Below are 13,738 nucleotides of genomic sequence, written 5' to 3'. Positions count from 1 at the left end.
TTCAGTCTTGGCACTAGTGATATTTGGGGCCAAATAAGTCTTTCTTGTTGGGCAGGGGGGCTGGGCATTGTAGGAAGTTTAGCAGCGTCCCTGGCCTCTACCCACTAGATATCAGTAGCACCCTCCCAATTTTGACAACCCAAAATGTCTAGGCATTGCAAAATGTCCTCTGGTGAGAAGTCATCCTTAGCTGAGAAGCACTGCTTTACAGCGAAAATATTCAACTAAGGTGCTTTTGATTTTGATCGTATGTTTAAAACAGGACTAACAGACTTGACAGCATTAAACCTGAAGCAATTATCAGGCTTGAACATGAACTCTGTGTTAACTAGAGAGCACTGCTCCAGCAAGATTCAAACCACCAGAGTCGCCCAGGGCTAGGCATCTATAAACAAATTGGTTTTCGGGCAGAGGTGGTGAGAAGACAAATACACATGACAATTTTAACAAAAGCAAAAGCAAGAAAAGAAAAAACACCTGATTATTTATTTATATAAACATTCTCATTGTTTTGTTTTTGAATAAGTAATCCATTCATTATTCAATATTTTTTTTAATTATAAGATCTATAGTGGAAATTCTCTTCATTCCTATCCTCTGTTCACTCAAGACCCACCCTGTCTCCAGCTTACTACCACTTTTATTGGTTTCTTGCATATCTCTAGACTTCTAAAAATGTCTTACAAATACATTTTTTAACATAAACGATAGTGTGTTATATGTACTTCTCTTCACCTTGATTTTTTTCTCTTAATATCTTTTCATATCTTGGGGACCTTTCCATATTTGATATAAAAATCTTCCTCATTCTTTTAAATAGTATTCCAATGAATGGATGCATTATAATATTTTTAACCAGTATTTTATTGGTAGACTTTCAGGTGGTTTCTAGTCTTTTGCTAATATAAATAATGTAACAGTAGTCAGACTTGGACACATCATTTTGTATGTGTGTGAGTCTGTGTGTGGGACAGAGCTCTAGAAATGATTTTGATTTTAATAGATATTTCCAAATTGTCTTCATAGGGCTTATTTCAATTATACTATTACAGCCTAACAACATATTAAACAATTAGTTTATTTCCAGTTTGATAGGTGAAAAACAGTATCTCATTGTAGTTTATACTGGCATTTCTTCTACCATGAGCACTGCTGAGCATATGTTTAAAAATCTTTGGATTTATTTTTTGTGAACTGTGAATGTGCTTTATCTGTTTTTCTACCAGGTTATTCTTGTTTACCTACTTTTAAGAGTTCTTTAAGTATTAGAGAGATTAGTTCATTGTCTCCGAGATGAATTGCAATATATCTTTCAGTTTGTAATTTGCTTTTAAATATTTTGCCTTTATTTTAAAAATTAAGAATGATACCATACATATGAAAGAATAAAGATGTATATGCACAGTTTAAGGAAAAATAATAAACTCCTATTACCCACCTCACAGTTTTTAAAAAATAGAATATTATACATAATAATATATAATAATATATAATCATAGAATATTATTGTACATTTTATAAAACTTAGACATTTTTCTTAACAAACGTATTGTCTAAAACACTTGCTTTATTAGGTTAATTAAATAGCCAGTACATTCATATGGGGCTCTTTAACCTACCCCAGAGAATAGCATGAATGAGACTGAAAGAACACAGCAACAAGCTGGTTTATTTGTGAGTTAACCTGACACTGAGTCAGGTGCTAGCAATGAGATAGATAAGACAGTTCTTCTGTGCAAGAAATTTATTCTCTAGTCCTAATTTGATCTTCTCCTTAATTGGAATGTATCAATAATTTTAAAGATAATTTTCAATATTCTTGCCATACCATATAAATCCTGAGTAGCTTTTAAAACATCTTACCTTTGTTCCTTCTACTGTAGCCCTCTTCTTTGCCCCTACATATAGCCCATCCATTTGTGCCATAACATAGCCTGTGTGTCTCCAAAACGGGTCATCCTTGTAATTTTTGATGTTAGCCCGGGCCCACTGATCTTGCTTCCTGGAAGACAAATTAGATTTGTACTAGAGGTCTCCATGGTTGTTCATCCAAAGCTAAATTAAACCCAGGTATTTAGAGATTATATATTCAGATACTTATGTTAGCTAGTATAATTTAAATTCTGGATCTTATAACATTCCAATCACTTTGAAAGGATATCAGAGCAAATCCTAAGTGATTTTCAATTTCTCCCAAGGACTAGGACTCTTCCATTATAACTTCCCCCATGCTCTATCTAGAACTATCTAGAAACACAGGTGTAATATTTACTTATCTGTGATACTGAGACCTAAGAAAGTTGAGGATAGACTGGTTCAAATATATCTTATATAAAATCATGTTTCACTAAATCGGTAAGGACAAGTTGATTAACTTTACTTTGTAGATAGAAGTGATAAACAACAGGAAAAAAACAAAAGCTCTTAAGGACAGGGTGGTTTGTATTTGTATTTCTCTCAGATCATTTTCATAGTTTATGGTTTGCCCTATTCCAGTTGTCGCTAATAACAGCCTCAATGCCTCTGTCCTAGGAAAAAGTCTTTTTTTTTTAATAGTCCTTTCATTCTCTCTTCTCTTTTTGTTGTCTGCACTTTATGCAGGATGAGTTGATATAAATTTGTATACTAAAAGCTATTTCTGATGTGTTCAGGCTATCTCTAGATCAATTTAAAAATACAGTGTCACTGCTTCATGGGATCTAGCCCAGATGCTCTGTAGGACCTTAGCATCCGATGAAGGGGTTGCTTAGTATATAATTTGGAGGGCCAAACCAAGAGCTCCTTTATCCCCAAATTAGTCTCATAGTCTGTCATCCCACAAATATAAAACATATTTTCTGAATATTGAGAATTATTAGTCTTCAGAAAACTTTGCTAAAATGGAAATATTCTCAGAGGATGTTAAGAATTATAACTTTAGATATGAGCTAAGAAGAGTCACCAGGTCCATGAAATGGAAGCACCTTTCAGAGGGAGAAGGAATGATTTCTGCAAGGAGAGGAGCCCCCAGGTGGAAGGGATCCGGGGATTTGACTTTGCCTGTCTTGCACTGGTGAGATCTTCCTCTAGCTGCGTCAGCAATTGATAATGGGATATTCAACCTGACCTCTGAAAGAGCACAAATTAGAAGGCATTTGTCCACAACCAGTTTTCATGCCATCACCAAAAGGTGCTATACTTAACTACAAGAATTACTCCAGAGTCCTGCCTAAGAGATGGAAAAGAAATTGGTGAAGGAGAAATTGCTGTTTGAAATGACAGATTCAAGCCCTGAAGCCTCAACAGCAATGAGAAGAGGAAAGCTTACGTTAAAGAAAGAGGAATACTTACGTTAAAAACTCCTGTACTTTATCCAACACGGAACGTTCCTTAATCAGCTGTGGGTAGAGGTTTGTGAAGTGGTCAAACATATGTCTGAAAGGAGAGATGAAAATTGTTACATTTCCATTTTTCTTCTTGGATTTTCCCATCACAGTAAATTATCCAGTATTTTGGCTAACTGGGATGTTCCCTATGGCAAACCTTCCCTATCTTCTTTTATAAATCAAATGCACAATTTAAAATGGGGAAATATTGGGACTTCCCTGGTGGCGCAATGGTTGAGAATCCTCCTGCCAATGCAGGGAACAAGGGTTCGATCCCTGGTCCGAGAAGATCCCACAGGCCGTGGAGCAACTAAGCCTGTGCGCCACAGCTACTGAGACTGTGCTCTAGAGCCAGGTCTCTGCAATAAGAGAAGCCACCGCAATGAGAAGCCCGCGCACCGCAGCAAAGAGTAGCCCCTGCTCGCCGCGCCGCAACTAGAGAAAGCCCGCGCGCAGCAGTGAAGACCCAGCGCAGCCAAAAATAAATAAATAAATAAATTTTAAAAAAATAAAAAAATAAAATTGGGAAATATTCCCAACATATAGAAAAGCATAGAATATAACAAACACCCAAGTATCCACTACCCAACTATATAAAATTATATTTTGCCATATTTGCTTCATATTTTTTAAAAAAGATATAAAACATAAGATAGAGTTCAACCGCTGACACTAACTGTCCTCCCTTCTCCCCAGAGGCAACTGCAGTCTTGAATGAGTGATTTATTGTTCTCATGCACATTTTTATACCATCTCTCTCTATATATATATTTAATCATAAATAATGTATATTATTATTAATAATGTTTCAGGACAAATATAAATAAGATCATACTATCTACCACCCTAACTTGTTTATTTTTCTCCACATGATATTTTAAAAGAATTATCTGTTATCATCTGCAGCTTAAACTTATTCTTTTCATGTGTTGATGGTATTCCATGTTATGACTATATAAAAATTCATTTATGCAGTCCTATGATAGACATTTAACTGGTTTTTAATTTTTCGCTATTACAGTGCAACTTCATTGTTGTAAATGTCTCTTTTTACACATTTGTTTTTCTAGTATGTATGTGTATATATACATATACATATAAAAGTAGAATTTCTGGGTTGAATATTCTATACATCTATAGTTACTAGATACTGCCAAATTGTTCTCCACAGTGATTGTACCAAATTACGTTCTCCCCAACTACATGTTAGATCTCTCCTTGCTCCTTACCCTCGCCAACACTTGGCACAGTCAGACTTTCAAATTTTCAACAGTCTGTTGTATGTGAAATGATTCTGTGTTTTAATTTCCATTCCCCTCAGCATTACTGGCTATTTGAGATTTTTTAAAACTTATTTAAAAAGTTAAATGTCCCTCATACGCTATACAGTAAACATTTTTGGTGAGCTACAATTGACATACAACATTGTATAATGATTTGATACATTTATATATTGCAATGTGATTATCACCATAGCATCAGCTAACACCTCTACCATGTCATGTAATTGTAATTTCTTTTTGGTGGTAAGAACAATTAAGATCTAATCTCTTAGAAACTCTGAAGTTTATAATACAGTATTGTTGACTATAATCACTACGCTGTGTGTTGGCTCTCCAGGGCTTATCTACTAGCTGCAAGTCTGTATCCTTGAACAACATCTCCTCAATTAGTTTTTGAATTGATGAAAATAATCCATTTACATCTGTTGTGATTTTCATATACTTGGATTTATTTCTGCAGTTCCTTCTGTTTTCCATTTACCATCCCTTTTTTTTGTTTCTCTTTTATGGTTTCTCTGTTTAAATAACATTTTCATTATCCTTCTTTTTACTTCTGCTAATTTAGAAGCTTTATATAAAATGTACAATTGACTCTTGAACAACATGACTTTGTACAGCAAGGGTCCACTTATACATGGATTTTTTCAGCAAATACATACTCTTTGGATATGGAGGGCCGACCATAAGTCTACATGAGGATTTTTGACTGTGCAGGGTTGGGGGTGAGGACTCAGCATCTCTAATCCCAGCATTGTTCAAGGGTCAGCTGCATTTCTATTCCATTAGTGATCATCATTAAAAATTGTGAAAACATTCATTATTATGCATTTTAGTATAAAATATAAATGACTTTTTTGGGGGGGGGCACTACCACGTGGCATGCAGGATCTTAATTCCTCGACCAGGGATCAACCCGTGCCCACTGCAATGGAAGCATGGAGTCCTACCCACCGGACTGCCAGGGAATTCTTATATAAAATCTAAATGAATTTTCTATTTCTCTCCTCCTCCAAACATACATATTTTAGCAAGCTTTACCCATTGACATCACCCATCATGTTATTGTTTGAAGATTTAGTTTTACCTTTTCAATTAAAAAAATATTAAAATAATTTTTATTGTTTAACTTTTACAATCAAATTTTATTAACTTCTTTGTTTTTCGTGTTAACTATTGTTCCTTATATCCCAAATGTTCCCTCTTGCTATTTTTGTTAATGTATGTCCTATAATAGTTTATTAGAAGTCTGTGAATGGTAAAATATTTTAACTTATATATCTAAAAATATCCTTGTTTTGCCCTTGCTCTTGGATAATTTAAACGGTTTTAAAACTCTAGTTAGTTATTCTTCCTCAGTACTTTAAAAATATCATCCTCACCTTCTAGGTCTATTGTTGCTAATGAGAGGTATGCTGGCAGTCAAGCTGAGATGCCTTTGAAATCAATGTTTTTCTTTCTGATAGCTTTTAAAAGTATTCCCTTTATCCTCAAATTTCTGTAGTTTCATCCTGTGTTGTAGCAATTTAATAGGCTGTGTATTCCAACTAAGGACTCGTGTCTTTCTCAATTTTGATCAATTCTCACTGTTACCCTGTCAACTATTGCTTATCTGCAATTCCCTCCAGTTTCTTTTTCTGGGACTCCTAATAGACATATGTTGGAGTTGCTTTCTCATTATTTTTACCCCTTTCTCTTTTGGGGCAGTGTACTGTATAAATCCCTCAATACTAATGTCTGATTCAGAAATTATTTCTCTGAGTTGGTCTAGACCAGGGTTTGCCCACTTATTGATATTTTTAAAAATTAATTTCCATAATTTTCATTTATGATATTTCAAGCAGTTTCTTTTAAAATATCTACCTGTCTTATTTCTTCCTTTTTGTTCCATAAATTTTTCAAGTTTTCCTTCATATATGTGTGTGTGTGTGTGTGTGTGTGTGTGTGTGTGTGTGTGTATACATATATTTTGTTGTCATTGTTGGGACCTGCAGCTTGAGTGATCCTAGCTCCCCAATCAGGGACTGAACCTGCGCCCTCGGCAGTGAAAGCGCATAGTCCTAACCACTGGACCACCAGGGAATTTCCAAGTTTTCCTTCATTTAAAACTTAGAGTACCTTAAGCATATTTAAAGTCTTTGTTAAACCATCTACAAAATTCATCTGGAGTGTATTAATGACTTACTTTATTGATTTTGCTTTTTCTTAGCATTCAGTTTCTTTGTGCTTTTTTTATCATTTTTTTTACATCTTTATTGGAGTATAATTGCTTTACAATGGTGTGTTAGTTTCTGCTTTATAACAAAGTGAATCAGTTATACATATACATATGTTCCCATATCTCTTCCCTCTTGCATCTCCCTCCCTCCCACCCTCCCTATCCCACCCCTCCAGGCGGTCACAAAGCACCAAGCTGATATCCCTGTGCTATGCGGCTGCTTCCCACTAGCTATCTACCTTACGTTTGGTAGCGTATATATGTCCATGCCTCTCTCTCGCTTTGTCACAGCTTACCCTTCCCCCTCCCCATATCCTCAAGTCCATTCTCTAGTAGGTCTGTGTCTTTATTCCTGTCTTATCCCTAGGTTCTTCATGTGTCCATCGTCGGATGAATGGATAAAGAAGATGTGGCACATATATACAATGGAATATTACTCAGCCATAAAAAGAAACGAAATTGAGCTATTTGTAATGAGGTGGATAGACCTAGAGTCTGTCATACAGAGTGAAGTAAGTCAGAAAGAGAAAGACAAATACTGTATGCTAACACATATATATGGAATTTAAGAAAAAAATGTCTTTGTGCTTTTTTGAACTTGGTATTCAGGCATTTTAAGTTATGTGTTTGTTTACATTCTTAAATTCTTCCCCCCCCACCCCCTTCCTTTCTCCCTCCCTCTTTCTTGCCTCTCATTTCCTTCTAGGTACTTCCATCAGACTCCCTGAGAACCAGGTCTTGTAGCGGCTCTGGGGGACTTCTTTCCTATGGAATACTGCACGTATATGTGTCCTGGAACCAGCACATGGATGATTTGGTTCTTTTGCCCACCCCGCCTCCCGTCAAGCTCACGGTTTCTTATAAATCTCTACACCAGAGTGCACATCAGCAGAAGTTATTCTGTGGCCTCCTATTTTCCAAACAGTCCAAAGCAGCAAGGTTACTTCTGCTTCCCAGCCTTGATTCAGCTCCCTCAGGTCACAGAGGCCTTCACCCACCAGCCGGGGTGGCTGTCTCTGCCTGCTTCATGCCAAGGGCCCAGCAGATCCAGACCCCAGTGCTTTTCTGCTTCATTTCTGGTTCAAGAGATCTTTAATCTTGTTTGGGGGGTCCAGCTATATTACCATGATGCTCTCTTTCTATACATTTTATCTACTATTTGCTCTAAGTTTGGAGCAAAGTGGGTCAAATTGTGAGCCCCTTGCACCCTCTGGACTGGAAGTTTACCTAAAGTCTGAGTTCTGGTTTTTATTTGATGCTTTTTATCGACCTAGAGGTCAGCACTGTAAGCAGGAGGTGACTCGGCTTCCAAAAATGGGAATTTGGCCCCCAGCACTGTGGAACTTTAGATATCTTTATCTAATAGTTTCCAGAACTGAAATTGATGTGAATAGAGTTTTATTGCCAGTGAGGCAAAGAACACTAAAATCCTTTGAAATTTTTTAGTTTATGGTCCTTGAATTCAACAAACTTCATGAGTGCTTTTCCTTCAAATTATCTGTAAATATTTTTTTAAAATTGAATGATCATATTTGTTTACATATCTTTTATGCTGCCACACCTATTCTTCTATCAAGTTGGCCCCTTTTCTATCATCTCTAAAACTGAGGGAGAGAACAGCAATAAAGCTAGACAGGTATGTGGCTGACAGGGAAGGGACCCTCTGCCCTGGCCTCATATTTCAGGTGAATGGAATGCAGAAACTCCAGGTGAGTGGGACAGCTTGATTTAGTTGCTTAGGGAAGCAAAAGCCCTTCAGTTTTCCCTCCGAGGTTGCATGGGGAAGTAGAGATGGCTGCCAGGACTGTCTGGGCTCAGAAGCCAAATGCAGCACCCCTGCCCCCCTCCATGAGCTTCAGGGAGCAGCTAAAGGCTTTCTTGTCTGGCCTGGGGTGGAATAAGAGGACATTGGGAGTTGATGGACCTCCTGGGGGCAGAGGACTTATACTTGGGGTGACTACTGCAACCTCAATGGCATTGATTTTGCAACTGGAGACCAGGGAGACCATGGAAGCCTCATCAGGTGTCAGGTGGGGAAACACCCCAGCTAAAGACTCAATGAGACTGTTCCACTTCAGTAAACGTGCCAGAGAAGGACACAGGACAACCACTGCTTAAACATCCCCCCTCCCTCCAAGATGCCTCAGTAACACCAATCCATTCTGGAAAAAAGTGTTTGGAAGAGGACTGGAACATTCTGAATTGACTCAGTTTCAATGAGATTTTGTCCCTATAGAAATGACTATGGTAACATTTCCTGCCATGAGGAGGAATGGGCTCTTAAAATTAGAATGATTTAAATGGAAATAAAGTTCTCTGTTTTGGGAAAAAATAATTTGTGGGCTATTGACCTACCAATGCGCACTCAGGTAAAGATACAAAAATTCGTACTTTTTACCTAAAGTCTCCATCACTGCACCCTGCCCAGCTCCACCCAGAGCTCCAGATCCTCTCGATTTTTCATTCTATTTCAATATAGGGCTGTTTCTCAACCGGAGTGATTTTTCCCTCCAAGGGGCATTTGGCAATGTCTGGAGACATATTTTGTTGTCACAATAGGGGGGTGGAAGGTGCAACTGGCATCTAGTGGGTAGAGGCCAGGGATGCCGCTCAACTTCCTACAATGCACAACAAAGGATAATTCAATCCCAAACGTCAAAAGTGCTGAGGTTGAGAAACCCTGAAACAGAGGAACATTCATCCTGACTTGGGGGTGGTTGCTGTGGAGGTCCATGTAACGGTAAAGACAGATGTAGATAAAAGAGGGTAACTAGGCCAGAATTACTAATATTTTTTCTTTCTTTTTTGGGGGGGAGGGGGAGGGGCTAAACTTTTTGATTCTGATATTCAGAGCTGCGGAAGAGAAACCTGCACCTTGAGACCAGAAGTGGAGGCTTCACCTGACCCTGCCCCACCCAGAGGCCCTGAGGAACATAATCCATTCACAGTCCCCTGAGAAGGTTGAGGCCCTTCTCTGATCTTTGAGCCTGGGGCCCTATACCTTTGTGAAGGTTGAGGCCCTTCTCTGATCTTTGAGCCTGGGGCCCTATACCTTAGCGTGCTGGAGCAACACAGGACAGCAGATAAGAGCAGAGGCTTTGAATTCTGAACTCAAAGCTTGATCCACTCCTTGTAGGCTCTACAACCATAAGCAGGATTCCCAACTTCACCATGCTTCCGAATTCTCATCGAACAGAGCCAAGACCAGTCTCCATGTCAAGGATGTGTTAGATTTCGTTTCAGCTCCTGTGGTGTGTAAAGTCAGTAAGTTTCCTCCTAAGTTGGCCGAGACTTTGCCCATCTTTCCATCTCTCACACACACTTTGTGACAATCACAAAGACATATGGACACCTACTTTTCCCTGCGTCTTTTTGCATTATGTTAATACCATATCATTTAGTGCTTGTCAGGTGATCTCTCCTACTCTTTCCTAGTTGTTTCAACTTCCTACTTCCTGGGTCTGACACCGTATCAGGCTCCTTTAGTATTTCCCATTGTGATTAATCCACTTGTGTGTGTGTGTGTGTGTGTGCATTTGCACAGACTCCGTAGCTGGACAGCTGGTCTCCAATTCTGGCTGCTGCTAACTAGCTCTGTGACTTTCAGCTACTTATTTTACCTCTCTGTGCCCAAGTTTTCTCTCAGTAATATGGGGATAGTAATAATATATACCTCACAGCGTGGCTGTGGATTAAATAATTTAACATATATAAAATGTTTTGAACAATGCCCGGCATATTTTAAATTATATATATGTGTGTACGTGTGTGTATATATATATAAATATAAGTGCTAGTCGTCATCATCATCATCATCATCATCACTATTTTGTGCTTCATGTTAAGTCCCAAATAATTACCAACTGATGGGTCATTTGATAATTTTGAGGGTGTGACTGTGTCTTACTTATCTTTGCTTTGGCTACAGCCTTGACCTGGAGCCATATTCAGTTTCTAATATCAGAAGGAGCAAGTTGGGGGGTACGGAGGAGATTCTTGAAGTATCTCTCGATGGTAAGACAAACGCCCAAAAAGGTTCCGCCTTTGACTAGTCTCTCTACTTGTGCCATAATCTTGCTAGAACCTCTTTTCATCATAGTTTTACCAACTGCTGTGTCAACACATTACCTTAAAACGATTGGGGAGAGTACTCAGGAACTCACTCCCCACTGTCTCTCTATCCCCAGAGCCCGGCACAAGGTAGTATAACGAGGGTGTGTCGCATTGAATTGTGGCATCCAAACTGGCTAGGTAATTCCAGAGGAGGTCATTTCTACATATGCCTCAGCAACACAAGAGATCAGCCACTTTGTTAAAAACTAGAGCAGACCAGGTCCTCACACCCCCATCACCATTCTTTCCAGAAAGGTTTCCTGACTTATTTTATTGACTATCAATGACTATTTATCAGGTTTTACATCATTAGTGAGCATCAGAGACTCTTAATTTGCAACTGTTAGGGAGCCACCCAGTAGAGTTAAAAAAAATGAAGACAGAAATTCCATTTGGCCAAGGCTGCTAGACGATGCATTACATGGAAATACGTAGCTGACACTTCCGATTCATCTCTCATAAAACAGGAACAACAGGATTCAATTAAACTTCATAAGCGTGTAGTTAAGTAACCACTGTGGGGGGGGGGGGGCAGAAGTGCTGTGCCAGGCGCCTGGGGTATATAAAGATGAATAAGATGGGGACCCTGTCCTCAAGGCACTAACAGGTGGTGGAGGGGAGAGATGGGGCTCTGATCCAGTGGAAATGGAATCAGAAAGAGCTTCATCAAGAAGAGAGCATCATATAACTGATTCAATTTGTTGTACAGCAGAAACTAACACAACATCGTAAAGCAATTATACTCCAATAAAGATGTATTAAAAAAGGTCATTTCTGGGCTTCCCTGGTGGCGCAGTGGTTGAGAGTCCGCCTGCCGATGCAGGGGACGCGGGTTTGTGCCCCGGTCCGGGAGGATCCCACGTGCCGCGGAGCGGCTGGCCCGTGAGCCATGGCCGCTGAGCCTGCGCGTCCGGAGCCTGTGCTCCGCAACAGGAGAGGCCACAGCAGTGAGAGGCCCGCGTACCGCAAAAAAAAAAAAAAAAAAAGGTCATTTCTAACAGCTATATGATGTAGCATCATATTGACACACAATACAAAATATTGTAATTTCAAAAAAAGGCATAAAACAAAAAGAAGAGAGCATCTGAGATGGGTCTTGGAGGTTGAGCAGGATCTATTTTTTTTTTTTTTGCCGTACGCAGGCCTCTCACTGTTGTGGCCTCTCCCGTTGCGGAGCACAGGCTCCGGACGCGCAGGCTCAGCGGCCATGGCTCACGGGCCCAGCCGCTCCGCGGCATGTGGGATCTTCCCGGACCGGGGCACAAACCCGTGTCCCCTGCATAGGCAGGCAGACTCTCAACCACTGCGCCACCAGGGAAGCCCTGCGCAGGATTTTGATAGGTGGAGACGGAAGAGGCAGCATCTGGCTCTCAGGAATCACAGTTCTAAGAGATGCTAGGATGGGGCTGTGCGGGAGGCTGAAGGGGCATCACAGCAAGCCTCAGGGGGCCCTCCGAATGCATGTCTGCGTGGTGCATCACGCAGTGAGGGGCTCCTCAGGGGCCGGGGGTGGGGCAGTGGAAGAAGAGGGAGAAGAGAGTGTGAAGAAGAGCAAGACAGCGAGAGAAGCTCCTGAAAATTGTGAATGCCTACCCGAGGCTGTGGCCCTGGTGGATCTGCCTCCGCTGCGCACGGCGAGATAACCCTGCAGGAGCCGCGCAGGTACACCGCCAGGAGCTTCCGGATACAGGACAGAGGGCGGGCCCGGGAAGGTGTCGTAAAAGTGTCGTAAAAGCTCAAAGAAGCAACAAATTGCTGCGTGCTTCGAAGGCAGTGATGGAGGATTTGAGCGTATTTCTTTGTGTTTTGATTTGGTCTCTCGAGCGTTTCATAGGTTGGTAAAAGCAAATTATATTTTCTGAGGCCGTCAAACCAACGTCCTTATCTGCCTATCTCAGTCGTTCATCGCACGATGTTCGTCCTTTCACACATCTCCCCCCGAAGTGCGGCAGAATATAAGGCACACCACTGCATTTTAAATGTGGTGATGTGGAAAAACGTGGCAGCCCTATACTTCCCACTGCTCTTGGCAGCTGCCTGAGCAGCTCTGCAAGATGAGAGGAAAACAAGGCAGTTCTTTCTTTTGGCCTCTGGCACAAACTCACCTTCTCTGCCCTGGCTCCAAGGCTGTGTCTTGGTACGTGGAATTGTCCTTTGCAAAACAGTCCCCAGCAGTATATGTCTTAAATTGATAAAATGATGTCTGTATGAAGATGCTATTGCTTCTCATACAACTGTCCCTGTGTAGCTGAAAACAAAAAACTCTAGCCTATGACCTGTATTCTTTCTCCGCCATTGGTTTGTGGCTACAGTCACAACTTCCAGAGGGTTGACATTTTAAGCTCTTCTGCTTTGCTTCAGAGAATGCTGGATACCTTTGCTCGGAGGGAGCCCCACTGCCTCTCTGCTCAGTTGAGACAGTGCACGGGGTGCCTATTGGTGCAGTCCTTCCTGGGTGGCGCCTTGGGTCTGAGAGTCTCAAGCACATGAATTCTTCCAGCCTCCCCTCTGCCCTGTCTCCCTGCCAGAGCTCTTGTCTCTGTGAGCCCTGATTCTTTACTCCATTTGGCATTTCTCCTTCCTCCAAATTAAACTCTTGGGCAACAGAATGTGTAGTAAGCCTTCACCTCCTAGACCATATCAGAAGAGGAAGGCAGGAAACTGGTAACCACTTCTGTCTCTTCCCTCTTCCCCAACCCACTGCCAGGGGTCTGTTTTAAGCTTGCCGGGTCACATCCCACTGTTCTGAGCTTTGAGTGAAG

At 40.6% G+C, this 13,738-nt stretch overlaps 1 protein-coding gene across 1 annotated transcript in view; it reads right to left on the bottom strand.

Annotated features, from left to right (window-relative positions):
* The window catches only part of PLBD1 (phospholipase B domain containing 1), a 68,576-nt gene that overhangs the window by 34,113 nt on the left and 20,725 nt on the right, over positions 1-13,738 (bottom strand). Inside the window, exons 3-4 of the mRNA XM_079936434.1 lie at positions 3,331-3,414; positions 1,864-2,002 (exon numbers count right to left, since the gene is read on the bottom strand). Coding sequence (XP_079792560.1) covers positions 1,864-2,002; positions 3,331-3,414 — 223 coding nt within the window. The remainder of the gene's footprint in view (positions 1-1,863; positions 2,003-3,330; positions 3,415-13,738) is intronic.

Source organism: Stenella coeruleoalba (assembly GCF_951394435.1).
Source record: "Stenella coeruleoalba genome assembly, chromosome: 11".
NCBI classification, from domain to species: domain Eukaryota; kingdom Metazoa; phylum Chordata; class Mammalia; order Artiodactyla; family Delphinidae; genus Stenella; species Stenella coeruleoalba.
The sequence above is the reverse complement of the archived record's forward strand: the minus strand, read 5'-3'. Positions and strand labels throughout refer to the sequence as shown.